The sequence below is a fragment of the Nyctereutes procyonoides genome, unplaced genomic scaffold (genome assembly GCF_905146905.1).
Source record: "Nyctereutes procyonoides isolate TBG_1078 unplaced genomic scaffold, NYPRO_anot_genome, whole genome shotgun sequence".
Taxonomy (NCBI): domain Eukaryota; kingdom Metazoa; phylum Chordata; class Mammalia; order Carnivora; family Canidae; genus Nyctereutes; species Nyctereutes procyonoides.
The window spans coordinates 23,791,523-23,806,242 of NW_026575049.1; the positions used below are offsets into that span (position 1 = coordinate 23,791,523).

Consider the following 14,720-nt stretch of genomic DNA (forward strand, 5'->3'; position numbering starts at 1 on the left):
GTGGCTGTGTTTGTGCAAGTGCTCCTGTCTCACAGCTCCAGGATGCCTGCTGGCTTTCAGGCCTCTTATGCTGCCTCTCTCTCCCCTTGGGGTCTTCATATCCTCCATCAAGAACATCTCACCACGGGCACTAAGCGTTCCCAGCCTCTGGGCGATGGCAGGCACCTGGAGAGTCTGTCCCTTTTCTACCCATGTCAATCCCAGTAAGCGTCCCACATCCTCCAGGAAATTCCTCTGTCCACACCCGCCCCCAGCTGCCCAGGTGCCTTCCCTGCACTCCCACAGCCTTTCATTAATCCATGTAAGTAAGCATTTGCAACCATTTCCATAAAAACCTAAACAACAAAACCCAAGAGCCCTAAAATGTGTCAGTGTCTATGTACACAGTCATGAAAACACACAGATGGGGCTGCAAGTCGGCCCTCGATGTGGCAACAGTGGGCCCTGCATTTATATTTTGCTCTGTGGGCACCTGTGTGTCAGTAATGGTTTGTTTTTTCAGTTTTTTGTGTCAAGCCCCCACCCATGGTGCTGCTTGACCATGGACAAGGCGTTGGGCTGTTTTCTGGCCTATGAAATGTGGGTGACAATAGTTCCCTCCTTTGGGGCTGCAGCAAGGATGGCCTGAGCACACACATGTGAGGCATGTGGAAGGACGGGGGTTGGCTGCTGCGCTGGGAGCACCCCCAGCTGGCGTTCCTCTGTCCCCCACAACATGCAGGGCACATCCTGGTGCAGCCCCGACCCCTGCCAGCCCTGCTGGGGAGACATCTTCACCTCGGGGATCTGCAGGGCAGTGGATCCTCTCCCTTGGCCTCAGCCCTTGCCATAAGGGACCACTGATTGGAAAGAGGCTGTACACCACCTCATCCCCCCCCCAAAAAAAAAGAAAGAAAAAAAGAAAAAGTACAAGCGTTGGTCAGAGGCACGGAAACTGGAACCCCCGTGCGTTGCTGGGGGTGTGACACCGATGCAAAAACAGTTGGGCAGTTTCTCAAAAGGTTCAACATAGGATTGTTGCATGATCCAGTGATTCCACTCCTTGGTGGATCACCAAAAAAACTGAAAGCAAGGACTCAGGCTGATACTCATCGCCCATGTTCACAGCAGGCTTCATAATAACCCAAAGGTGCAAACAACCGAGTGTCTCTCAGTGGATGGCTGGACAGATCCACACTAAAGGAGTATTATTCAGTCATAAGAGCAGGGCAGTCTGGGCACCTGCTATGACATGGATGAGCCTTGGAGACGGTAGTGAAGTGAAATAAGGTAGACACGTGAGCCCCGTACTGCGTGGGTCCACCTACACGAGCTCCCTAGAGCAGCCAAGTTCACAGAGAGAAACAGAACGGTGGCTGCAGGGGCTGGGGGCTGGTGATCAGTGGGTACAGAGTCGTCATGGGGGCGACGAAAAATCTGGAGGCTATGCTGGTTGTACAACACTGCAAATGTATTTAGTGCCACTGAACCGGACACTTGTGGAGGATTTTAAAATGACTGTGATGCTACATCTACCACACAGCAGTAACAAAGGAAAGAAGCCAGCACTCACCAAACCAACCCTCCGGTCTCTGTTCATCATTAGACCTGGAATGGAAGCAAAAAGACAGGGACTCAGTGCTGTCCGCCAGGGTGAGGGACTCCACACGGCTTCCCTGGGGACCTGGGGCCCTTCTTCAGCCTGGACTGGTGTCCTCCTGGAGCTGAGCCAGAGCAGCACAGCTTGGTCACGGCCACCTGGCTACTGGAGTGGTGCAGCCCACACACCCTCCCCCGCCCCCGGCCACCTCCCCGGCCGCCCCAGAGAACAGCATAGGAGGACGGTGCCAGATGCTTTCCCTATCTGGCACAGTGGCTGTCATCCCCGAGAACCTTAAGATGGGTGCGTAATCTTTAAACCCCAGGAAGTGGGGATCCCCCAGTGGCTCAGCAATTTAGCACCTGCCTTCGGGTCAGGGCATGATCCTGGAGTCCTGGGATCCAGTCCTACATCAGGCATTGGGCTCCCTGCGTGGAGCCTGCTTCTCCCTCTGCCTGTGTCTGCCTCTTTCTGTGTCTCTCATGAATAAATAAAATCTTAAAAAAAAAATTCAGGAAGTGCCCAAGAGCTAAGAATCAGTGCCATCACGTGTAGAAGAAAAAAGAAGGTTGGTGGGTCGGGAGGGCCGCGGTCCACCTGCGGGCCGAGCCTTGGTTCGGGGCCACGGTCCTGATGGGGCTTAGCCCGGCCGCACCCGGAGAGGACACATTCCCAGCAATTCCTGAAACAGCATCGCAGATCTGGGGGGGCCCCTTGAGCTGCAGGGGGGTCGTTAGGAGACCCTCTCCACTTGGGGAACTGTGGGTTGGAGCCCCAGGTGTCAACTGGGTAAATCCCAAGAATGTGACACCAAAGACAAGCAGGGCTGCCGCCACCTTCCCATGAGCCTTGGCTCCATGTCGCCATCGCAGCCAGGCTCCCGGGCCTCCCAGTTACAGCCCCAATCAAATACATGCGTAAGCCACAGCCATCTCACTGGGACCTCTCCTGCCCCATCTGGTGGGCTTCCCTCCTGACCACTAGCACTTTCTAAAGCCCTCCACCCACACTTGTCTCCTCCGCTAGAAAGCAGCTTCCCAGGGGACACGGGGCTCGGTGTCGCAATCACGGCTGGGTTCCCCGGGACCGAGAACAGAGGCTGCCACGCGGTAGGTGCTCGAAATATTGCTCGTGGGTGGGTACGTAGATGTCTACTCCTGGGTGGTAGGGAGGGGGATACATGGGGTTCAAAGGAATGGATGCTGTTCTATTGTTTACGCCGGGGGGGCCTGGGGGACAGGAGTACTTCTGTTATCACCAGTGTTATAACATTAGCTAAATGTACATAGGATGGGCCAACAGACTTTTCAGCAAGGCTAGCAGGAAACCTCTGAAAAAGAGCCATAAAAGGAATTAAAACACACTGTGGGGGCAGCCTGGGTGGCTCAGCCCCTGAGCACCTGCCTTCAGCCCAGGGCATGATCCTGGAGACCCGAGATCGAGTCCCGCATCGGGCTCCCTGCGTGGAGCCTGCTTCTCCCTCTGCTTGTGTCTCTGGCCCCCTCTCTCCATGTCTCTGTGTCTCTCATGAATAAATAAAATCTTTAAAAAAATTAATTAATTAAAAACAAATAAAACACACTGTGGGGCCTCAATAATCTAAGCCGGGTAGTGCTAGTCAGTGACAGACGGCCAGACCCATGGAGAGACAGAAGGTCCAAAGACAGACTGAGATACTGACCGGCAGTCTGGGTATGCCAGGCCCCCATGTCACCAAGGGCAAAGACACTTTCGTGACAAAATAGTGTCAGGCAACTGAGGAGCCATCTGGAAAAAGATAAAATTAGATCCAAACCTCAACCGGTACACAAGATAAATAACCAAAGTGGCAATTCTCGACCCCAAACAGTATCAGAATCAAACATGAGCCCTCAGCTATGACTCAAAACGCAGAGGCCAGAAGGCAGACATATATATGAATCACATGGAGAAAATTCTGCATTGCAAGGAAAAACAAAAACGAAACCTCTAAGCAAAGTCAAAAGACAAATGACACTCTGGGGAGATGTATTTGCAACTCAATCTCCCCAACATATGAAGTTCCCAGAAATTGAGGAAAGACTACCAGAACGATGCACAAGAGGGTAGCCATGTGCAGTTTCCAGAAAAAAAAATGTAAGAGATATTCACCTTTACCATAAAAAGAAAACTCAAATGAAAACCACACTGGGCTGTAACTGTGCCAGCTGGAAGCACAGGCCTCTCATCCATCACAGGCCGGGCTGCGAAGGGACAGCCCCGGAGGGCACCTGGCAGTGCCTTCGACACCCAGCGCCTCTGCCCTCGGCAGGGGAGAAATCGCAGCTCAGCGTGGTTTCGATGTGTGCGTGTGCCCACGACCGAAGGTCACTAACGCTCCTGCAAACCAGCCTCGCTCCTAACAGCAGAGACCGGAAAGGCCGAGTGTCTCTCTGCAGGGAACAGCTGAGGTCAGCTTCCCCGGCCTCCCCGGGAACATTCTGCATCTGTAACAAAGATGCGGCCCAAGCTCCAGGATCGGTGCTAAGTGCCAGGAGCAAGGAGGCTGTGGACCTCCACAGTGTAAGAGAGAAATACGAGCATACAGTCCACGCGTTCATATTCACCACAGAAAACACCGGGAGGGTGTGGACACACTTAAAAGGGGGTGACCCTGGGGGTGAGCTGAGCAACAAAGGGGTACAGACCCAGGGAGACGCGCACAGCTTTTTATAGGACCATGAGTTTTCAACTAGATCAGGTGGCACCTGTTGGAAAGAAGTGGTATTAAAACACAAAACCCAAATGGCAGCAAGGTCGGCGCCTCTACCAGCCCCCTGTAAACGCGGTTGGCTCCGGGGGGACCAGGTATTTTGGGGGGCACTGAGGGTGTCCTTCGGGGAGGGGCGTTAGGGCTCCCTGCTGGAAAAGTCATGTTGGACTACGAAATGGGTTTCAGAGAAACAGTCACGGGCACATTAAGGAGAGCTATTTTCCATAATTATGAGGTTTCTTCCTCTAATTAGAGATAATGGAACTTTTCAATGACAAATACAGATAATTAATTGTTGATGGAGGTTTTTTTTAAATAAATTTATTTTTTATTGGTGTTCAATTTGCCAACATACAGAATAACACCCAGTGCTCATCCCGTCAAGTTCCTGTCACCCATTCACCCCCACCCCCCGCCCTCCTCCCCTTCCACCACCCCTAGTTCGTTTCCCAGAGTTAGGAGTCTTTATGTTGTCTCCCTTTCTGATATTTCCTACCCATTTCTTCTCCCTTCCCTTATATTCCCTTTCACTATTATTCATATTCCCCAAATGAATGAGAACATGTAATGTTTGTCTTTCTCCAATTTACTTACTTCACTCAGCATAATACCCTCCAGTTCCTGTTGATGGAGGTTCTTAATCAGGCATTTGTGATTCTATTTTTTTAAAAGATTTTTAATTTATTTATTCAGAGAGAGACTGAGAGGCCGAGACACAGGCAGAGGGATAAGCAGACTCCATGCAGGGAGCCCGACGCGGGACTCGATCCTGGGTCTCTAGGATCAGACCCCGGGCTGCAGGCAGGGCTAAACCACTGCGCCACCAGGGCTGCCCGGCATTTGTGATTCTAAATACTTAGCAGGACCATGTAATTGGAAGATTTTTCTGGTCGCCACACCAGTAGACCATCTCGGCCCAACGAAGCCAAGGCCAAGGCCACTGGGCCTCCTCCAGCTCCTACCCTGACCTCGCTGGGGACAGATGACCCCAGGCCCCCGGACTGCCCTCCTCCATCCTCCAGACCGGGCTCCAGCTACTCGGGGGATGTGATAAAAACCTTAAAAGAGGGTCATCTTAGGGATACGGTGACCCCCAAGGTACCTGCGGGTCCCTATCGAGCTGTTTTCTCCAGGTCCCTATCAAGCTGTTCGTTCAATGAGCTTTGCGGGGGTCGGAAGTGTGTTTCTCAGGAGAGAGGCGCTTGGTGCTTTTCTCAATTAGACGCAGATCCCACACCAAGTGCCTGCAGCTGCTCGGAGGGGATCTGCACTGACGTGTCTTCATCCTGTCAACAACCTGCTCCACCTGAAAGGAGCTCAGAGGGATGAGGCCACGCTCAGCCCCCGCAGGAGGAGAGACCGGCCCTGGCTCGCCGGGAGCAGGGTCTGCAGCTGGGACCCCTCGGGCTGGCCCCGCCAGCGACTTGTGAGCGACACCGGGATTTTCTGAAACCCTGCAGTGTTGTGTGAAAATTAAAATTCCTAAGAAAATGCTTTTGAATGTAGGAAATACTATCAGAGTCCCAAATACCACCCCCCATCTCCTGCCACAGCCAACAATCAGTGACTGTTGTGATATAATAAATATGTATTTTAGTCTGGCCAGAGCTCCTAAAGCCTGTGGGATATCCTAAGGAAGGAGGTGCTAGGAGCAGCAACTTTTGTTCTAATAGTTGGTCCCTGAGCCCAGGTCCTAACACAGAGCTCCTAAATCCCCTGGAGTCTCCTAGGTGACAGGAGCATCCCTTGTCCTAATGAGGGGGCTCTCAGCAGGCTACCAGGCAGCTTCAGGATGGGGCTGGTACCCAGGAAGACCAAACTGTGGTTGGAAGCCTGGAACTTTCAGCTTCGAATCCCCGTCCTCTGGGAAAGGAACACCCACACATCCAGGGTCTGCTCTGCAGGAGGGCAGGGAAACACTCTCCCCCTTACGCCAAGGGCCCCTGCTTTCATTCCCTTCTCACCTGCAGACCCCCTTCCAGATGGTTCCAGAACTGGACTCTGCTGGGTCTCCCTTGGGGGCCTGCCACCCTTCAGGGGCTCCCTACCACCATCGTGACCTTCGCCTTCACCACCTGCTGCTCCGCGTGCCCGCGAGGTCTCTCCCCTGTGCCTCTCAGGCTCCCACTCGGGAGGCCACCTTCCTGTCACCTTCCTTCCTGCCTCTGAGCCCCCAGGGTGGCCAGAATGACCTTCCCCTCCCCGCCCTCCACCTTTGACAGTGTGCTTGCCAAGGAGGGAAAATCGGGACAAAGTAGTTACCTTCTAACATCTGTTTTCTAGAAACTAGCCCTCCCTCTTTATACCAAATGAGGGTTTTTACCCCCCAGACTAAGAGCTCCCAGGAATAAGATGAAGATGCTCCTTGGACATAAGGATACAGCTGCCCAGCCACCAGCCAGTCCCCTCCCTGCACCCAGTGGGGGGAAAGCCAAACGCCAAACACTCTTGGCATCTTCCCGAAGGAATGTAGAGTTTTCAGGCGTCCCCAGCAGCACTCCCGTCCTACCAAGTCCTGGTGGGCCCTTAAAAACCTTCAACCAATAGCAGTGAGAAAGCCAAGAGCCAGCCAAACAGCACCCACCCTTGACACCCCTACCCTAGCGAGTACGGGAATACAAATCCAATCAGTTGGTAACCCGCCCCCCCCACCCTCCATTTAAACCCCCTGCAAAAGCTTCCCTTTTGTTAAAAAAGAAAACATCTATAAAGGGAATTTTCAGCTTGGAATGTCCGTGGCTCCTGCTCCTGGGCTCCCAGGGAAGCTCCGACTTTAACTTTTACCAGGTGGGATGGCTTCCCCAAACTTCAAAGCACGGGCTCTAATTTCTGATGTACTTCGTTAGCGAGTGACCTAAAGGGAAAAGTCTGTTTATTTTGCCACAGCCGTTCTTGGCGTCGGACGTGGGGTACGGGAGCCACCTGCCTGAGAACACCCGGGGTCATCTGGGCACCGGCACGGCCCCCGGCTTCCTGCAGCTCCCAGGTACCTGGTGAGCTGCCCTGGTCCCCGGGCCTCCTCAATTCGGCTTGGCGGCCCTGACTGGTTGAGCTGCTAAAGGTGGTGGGTCATGCTGCCTAGGACGCAGCCACCTCGGCTGGGCTGGTGGCCTGGACGTGGCACTGTGCTAACTGAGGTTATTCAGACAAGGCTCGAGTCCGTTTTCTGGCTGGAAATCTGAGAGCCGGAATGGCTCAGCTCCGCAGAGAAGGGACACTCGCCCCTTTCTGGCCAGACAGCCCTTTAGGGTGAGCGAGGACCCATGGTGGCCTCGTAGGGACCAGCATCTCCTCGGGGACCCGGGCCGGCCAGGCGGGGATGCGCTCGGGGGGCCCCATGGGCTGGTGCTGGGAGCGTGTGCGGCGGCCTCCGACCTCGCTCACCCAGCACCCGCACCACCTCAGACCTCACGCCTTAGCCCGCAGCCCAAGGCGATGGGGGGCCCAAGGCACCTGCAGGTGCTTTCTCAACGGGGGACTAAAGATAACCCGGGGCTCGGATGGGGGCCATGTGCACAGGGAGGAAGCCGGTTAGGGCACTAAGCAGCCGGAGAGCAGGAGGCCACTCGGTGTGGTTGTCGGGGGGGGCCCCGGCTTCTGGGGTGCTCTGGGCTTCACGGGTTTGCTTGTTGTTGCAGCTTTTGGTTCTTGGCACAAAACTGGCCCTGTTTTTTTGTTTTGTTTTGTTTTGTTTAGGATTTTATTTATTTATTCATGAGAGACAGAGAGAGGTAGAGACACAGGCAGAGGGAGAAGCAGGTTCCCTGTGGGGACCCCATGCAGGACTCGATCCCAGGACCCCAGGATCATGCCCTGGGCCGAAGGCAGACACTCAACCGCTGAACGCCCCCATGCGTCCCACAAGGCTTTTTTTAATTTTTTTTTTATTTATTTATGATAGTCACACAGATTGAGAGAGAGAGAGAGGCAGAGGAGACACAGGCAGAGGGAGAAGCAGGCTCCATGCACCGGGAGCCGGACGTGGGATTCGATCCCGGGTCTCCAGGATCGCGCCCTGGGCCAAAGGCAGGCGCCAAACCGCTGCGCCACCCAGGGATCCCCACAAGGCTGTCTTATAATTAGATTTGTTTTAATAAAAGGGAGGGGATCCCTGGGTGGCGCAGCGGTTTGGCGCCTGCCTTTGGCCCAGGGCGCGATCCTGGAGACCCGGGATCGAATCCCACGTCCGGCTCCCGGTGCATGGAGCCTGCTTCTCCCTCTGCCTGTGTCTCCTCTGCCTCTCTCTCTCTGTGACTATCATAAATAAATAAAAATTAAAAAAAAAAATCCCTTAAAATTTAAAAAAAAAAAAGGGAGATACCTGGAAGTTGGGTCTTTTTTTCTTTTTTAAAAAAGATTTTATTTACTTATTCATGAGAGACACAGAGAGAGGGGCAGAGACACAGGCAGAGGGAGAGGCAGGCTCCAGGTAGGGAGCCCGACGTGGGACTCAATCCTGGGTCTACAGGGTCATGCCCTGGGCCGAAGGCGGCGCTAAACCACTGAGCCACCCAGGCTGCCCTGGAAGTTGGGTCTTTAATGTCCCCTGTACAAATATTAGTGAAACAAGGGCTAAATCCCATTGGCACCTCGTTTGTGTATATAGGTCCACGTGTGTTACACACGTGAGACATTTTCTCTACCTCCGGATGGTACTGCTGAAACAAATTTGTAAAGGAGCTCTGTTTAATCAGTTTAAAGGCAAATCCTTGGGGGGCCTGGGTGGCTCAGTGGAGTCATGATCCCCGGGTCCTGGGATGGAGCCCCATAAAGGGTTCTGCTCAGCAGGGAGCCTGCTTCTCCCTCTCCCTCTGCCCCTCCCCCCCTCTGCTCTCTCTCAAATCTTGGGGCACCTGGGTGGCTCAGTGGTTGGCATCTGCCTTTGGCTCAGGGCGTGATCCTGGAGTTCCCAGGATTGAGTCTCGCATTGGGATCTTCTCCGAGAACATGCTTCTCCCTCTGCCTTTCTGTGTCTCTCATGAATAAATACACGAAATCTTTAAAAAACAAACAAACAAAAAACTGGGCATTCTAAGACTCAAAAAGATAAAAACGAACTCAACTGTCTTTCAAGTTCACAGGATGGGAGACCACATTTCCTACATCCAGACTTTAATGTTACTCCATCCATAATTAAAAAGCCTCATAGGAAGGGACCCAACTGATGATGGTCCAAAGAGATAAAGATGAACAAACATCTAAGACCCCTGACCCCCACCAAAAAAAAAAAAGACCCCTGACCCCTTTCCTAACAGAATGATGAGAAGAGGAGGCAACCGGAAAGACACTAGAAATCCTATATCCAGCCCTCGTCTCCAAGTTCGGCACCAGCGCCCAACCCACCACCTGCTCCTCCCCTTCCTCCATAAGGCTGGAAAGCACCCAGAGAAAATGCCTGTTTTGCAAAATGAAAAGACAGGAGACAGAAAAAGTCAGTGCAAAACTTTAAATCTGCCCTTGGCCTTGCCAGCGGCACCTCTGCGGCCTCTGCTCCCCGGCACTGCCCGGGCTGCCTGCACAGCCCCTACATCACCCCAGTGCTTCTGCTCCTCCCACCCTCGCCATCACGGTGCAGAGAGCACCCCAAGCTGTTGGGCAATCGCCTTATGAGGTTCAAACTGAGGCACCTCCCACATCCAAGGGCTCCCCGGACTTAAACCACCCACTTCAGATGTCCCCACAGGAGCCCCAGGGGAGGCTGACAGTGGGGGACAAACTTTTTAGTGGACTCGGGTGTTACATATACTAAAGTGAATTCAAGGTTGTTGGTTTAATTAACATAAGCACGTCTTTAGAAACATCGACCCTAACTATACAACTTTTTATTCTACCAACGTTTACCAGGGGTCAAATAAGCTCCTGTTATCTGTTGCAATTTCTCAGCAAAGATGACTTAATGGGTGATTTTGTCTGTCTCATCAAGTATTCACAGGTAATCACTCTTCCCAAAGTTGATTGGTTTTTTTTTTTTGTATTTTTGTATTTTTTTTCAGTGATTCATCAGTCTTATATAATATCCAGTGCTCAATATATGTGTCCTCCTTAATGTCCACCCCCCAGTTACCCCAGCCCCCAGTCCCCTATTTATTTGAGAGAGAGAGAGAGCTTGAGTGTCCCGAAGAGAGAAAAGGGGAGGGGCAGAGGGAGCCAGAGAGAAGCAGACTCCCCGCCAAACTCGGAGCCAGATGACCCAGGACTTGGCTCCATCTCACAACCCTAAGATGATCACCTGAGCCAAAATCAAGTCTGACCTTTACCCGACTGAGCCACCCAGGGCTCCTCTTCAGGGGAAATTGTTAAGAACAAGCAAGTTTGGGACGCCTGGGTGGCTCAGCGGTTGAGCCTCTGCCTTCGGCTCAGGTCATGATCCTGGGGTCCCAAGATTGAGTCCCGCATCCAGCTCCTCGCAGAGAGCCTGCTTCTCCCTCTGCCTGTGTCTCTGCCTCTCTATCTCTGTCTCTCATGAATAAATAAATAAAAATATTTAAAGAAAAAATAAATAGCTTCCAAAATTTTTGGTAGCATGAAACTTTGAAGTTGTGCAAAGTTAAATGATAAACTGGTCTGAATTCACTGCACATCTGTCTTTTCTGAATAAAATACTAAAACATGAATTACTAAACATAAGGTTTACCTACTTCTGACTTATCACAGAGAAACTAAGGCTACTTGGATCTGTTAGTGAACTGGTTTATGCTTCATTGAAAGTTGTATGATTAGGGACGCCTGGGTGGCTCAGTGTCTGTCTTTGGCTCAGGGCATGATCCCGGAGTCCCAGGATTGAGTCCCACATCGGACTTCCTGCATGGAGCCTGCTTCTCCTTCTGCCTCTCTGTCTCTGCCTCTCTCGGTCTCTCTCATGAAGAAATAAATAAAATCTTAAAAAAAAAAAAAGTTGTATGATTAGAAAGAAAAAAAAAAACATGTTTCCAGAAGTTAGGGAATCTATTCATCAATTTGTCAATCTAAAAAATTCTGGTACGGGCAGCCTGGGTGGCTCAGCAGTTTAGTGCGGCCTTCAGCCAGGGCGTGATCCTAGAGACCCGGGATCGAGTCCCACGTCAGGCTCCCTGCCTGGAGCCTGCTTCTCCCTCTGCCTCTTTCTTTCTCTGTGTGTCTCTCATGAATAAATAAATAAAATCTTAAAAAAAAAGAATTCTGGTGCAATAATCCACAATTTGTTACTCATAGTTTTCACTGGGGACCAAGGTTTCAAAGATTTATTTACTTATTTAATGATTTTATTTATTTATTCATGAGAGAGAGAAAGAGAGGGAGCGCACGAGCAGCGGGGAGGGGCAGAGGCAGAGGGAGAAGCAGCCTCTCAGCTGAGCAGGGAGCCCAATGTGGGGCTCGATCTCAGGCCCCCAGGACCATGACCCAAACTGAAGGCAGACGCTTAAACAACTGAGCCACCCCGGCCCCCCACTTCAAATGTTAATTATTAAAATGTTGTGTGTCACAGAAATCACCATATTTCCTTGGTACCTGCAGTGTAATGAACTCTCATCGGAATCTCCCCAAACCAGACCCACTTTGAGTCATTTGTCATCTACAGTCACAATTCTGATATCCTTCCAAAAACATGTTTCAGCTTTAAGGAGATTCACGCAAAGGATTCTTGACCAATATAGGTCTCTGATCCCCTTAAGATCGGAAAACTAAATTGAGTAAGGATTTCCAAAACTAACAGGATAACTATGTTCAAACAACAGAAGCGAGTAACAGGGACTAGATGAATTAAGGAAGGGCATTACGGTTTTTATGACCCCTATTTGAAAATACTGCTTGTTCTCCAATATTTGCTCTTCCAGATTTAAGGAAAGCTTTTGTCTTAAAAGATCTACAACTGACAAAATGAGATAAAATATTCCTTTGCAAACAAATGGAAACATTTATCTTTTCTCCTCATCTGGACCCTCCAGAATTCAGAAACCTTGTGGCAATTTAAGTCTTTCTTTCATGGCAATTATAGTAATTTACGTTAAGTAAAAATCCGTTCTTCTTATATAAAATCTTAAAAAAAAAAAAAAAAAAAAAAAGAATGGGCAGCCGGGGTGGCTCAGTGGTTTAGCTGCCTTCAGCCCAAGGCATGATCCTGAAGATCCGGGATAGAGCCCCACCTCAGGTTCCCTGCATGGGGCCTGCCTCTCTCTTTCTCTATCTCTCATGAATAAATAAATAAAATCTTAAAAAAAAAAAATCCGTTCTCCTTGTAAAAGGACACCCCTGCGGACACTGGCTCCAGTACCAAGGCTTTCCCAGGACTGTTGTATATGAGAGAGACACACACAAACTCACAGGACCAGACGGCTTGAAGGCACTAAGAGTGACTTTAGGGAACCAACAGAGCCCCTGGGAAACGGCAGCCTGATAGGCTGCTAGAGGTCCCCCCGAAGGCTGAAGCCAGACAAGCCAAGCTAAACTTCAGAGGCTCTGCCGAAACAGCTCCTGGACGGACAATCTCCGTGCCTGCTGCTCTGCAGGCCGTTCCAAAGGATCACCGGAGACTAGAAAAATCCATCAGATTGCCACTACCGGCTCCCACTCCCTAGAAGGATGCTTCACGCCTGATATTTAAAAATTTCATGGGGGGAATCCCTGGGTGGCTTAGCGGTTTAGTGCCCGCCTTTGGCCCAGGGCGTGATCCTGGAGACCCGGGATCGAGTCCCACATCAGGCTCCCTGCATGGAGCCTGCTTCTTCCTCTACCTGTGTCTCTGCCTCTCTCTCTCTCTCAATCTGTGTCTCTCATGAATAAATAAATAATTTTTAAAATAAATAAATAAAAAATAAAAATTTCATGGGGTGCACTCGGGACTCAACACCAGGTATACAATTTGCCCTGACCATTAACCTGTGTTTTTCTTTTGTTTCTATAAAAATGTCTCTCTCCCCTTTTTTCTTAAGATTTCATTTATTGTTGTGCTCGCTTCGGCAGCACATATACTAAGATTTCATTTATTGGGATTCCTGGGTGGCTCAGTGGTTAAGCGTCTGCCTTTGGCTCAGGGTGTGACCCCGGGGTCCTGGGATCAAGTCCCGAATCGGGCTCCCTGTGGGGAGCCAGCTTCTCCCTCTGCCTATGTGTCTGCCTCTTTCTCCATGTCTTGCATGAATAGATAAAATCTTAAAAAAAAAAAACAAAAAAACAAAAAACCCCCACAAACTTCTGCTTAGCCTGGCACATAGGCCTGACACAGCTAAGATTTGCAAAGACTGTTCTTTACCTAAAACCGACCTCACCCAAAGAGATAAAGAAGTAGCCAAAGTGGTCATCATTTCAATTCTTCAAGATTGAGGAATGATCATAACTCGGGGGGAGTGTGCTAAAACCATGCCCCAGAGGGTAAATGAGGTGAAAACTAGCAAAAAGTTTAAAATGTGTTTTTGGGACAGCTGTCTCCCCGCAATCAGTAACTGCATCTTTCCCGACCCCTCTAACTCACTGGTGGTCTCTCTGCAGAAGCCTGGACTCCAGGTCAACTGATAGGGTTCCGGCCTGGCAACAAAGCAAGGCCCTGCCTTCCTGACTGGAGACAACCAGCCTAAGACCCCATCTTGGAGCATGCCCAGAGCCCCGTCCCCTTGTCCCAAGATAACCTCCTGATGCCAGGGGCTGAAGGCTCCACCCCAAAGACACATGGGACATATGTTATACATATGTTCACTCAATGCACATGCTCCATCTCTCCTCGTAAATAATCATAAATTTCCCTACCCTTTTATCAAGATACTTGTAAAGGATTCTTTGGATTTTTTTCTTGTCTGAGTCTATTCCAACATCACACTGGTTCCTTGAAATTGTACTTACTGGAATTATTTCACTGTCCATGTGTCATTATTATAAATCTTATATCAAATGGAAAACCAGACAGTCTAAGCCAAGCACATGTAGTATGTTTGCTCATCAACTGGACTTCATAGAGAATACATATCACTGTTAAGCTTCCCACACTTACATTATAATAAGTTCCCCCAATGAGGAACTCTAGGTAAATACACACACACACACACACACACACACACACACATCTAGCAATGATGGACCCAGAGCTCACAAGCCAGTCACCCCGGGACTGGGGAACATAAAGTAAGGGTTGATCATCAAGGCTTTTGGAGGAAAGATTATTGAGCAAAAATGAGATATGATAAAGGAACTTTCCAACTTCTTTTTTTTTTTTTTTAATTTTTACTTATTTATGATAGTCACAGAGAGAGAGAGAGGCAGAGACACAGGCAGAAGGAGAACCAGGCTCCATGCACCAGGAGCCGATGTGGGATTCGATCCCGGGTCTCCAGGATCGTGCCCTGGGCCAAAGGCAGGCGCCAAACCGCTGTGCCACCCAGGGATCCCGAACTTTCCAACTTCTTAATGTTTATGGGGTCCACTCCTGGGCTCCTAGGGAAG

General features: G+C 50.5%; 1 protein-coding gene across 3 annotated transcripts in view; it reads right to left on the reverse strand.

Moving 5' to 3' along the window:
* SERHL2 (serine hydrolase like 2) overlaps window positions 1–14,720 on the reverse strand; it is a 38,312-nt gene that overhangs the window by 7,272 nt on the left and 16,320 nt on the right. For all 3 annotated transcript variants that reach the window (XM_055328229.1, XM_055328231.1, XM_055328230.1), the window contains exon 9: window positions 1,553–1,587. In XM_055328229.1, coding sequence (XP_055184204.1) covers window positions 1,553–1,587 — 35 coding nt within the window. The remainder of the gene's footprint in view (window positions 1–1,552; window positions 1,588–14,720) is intronic.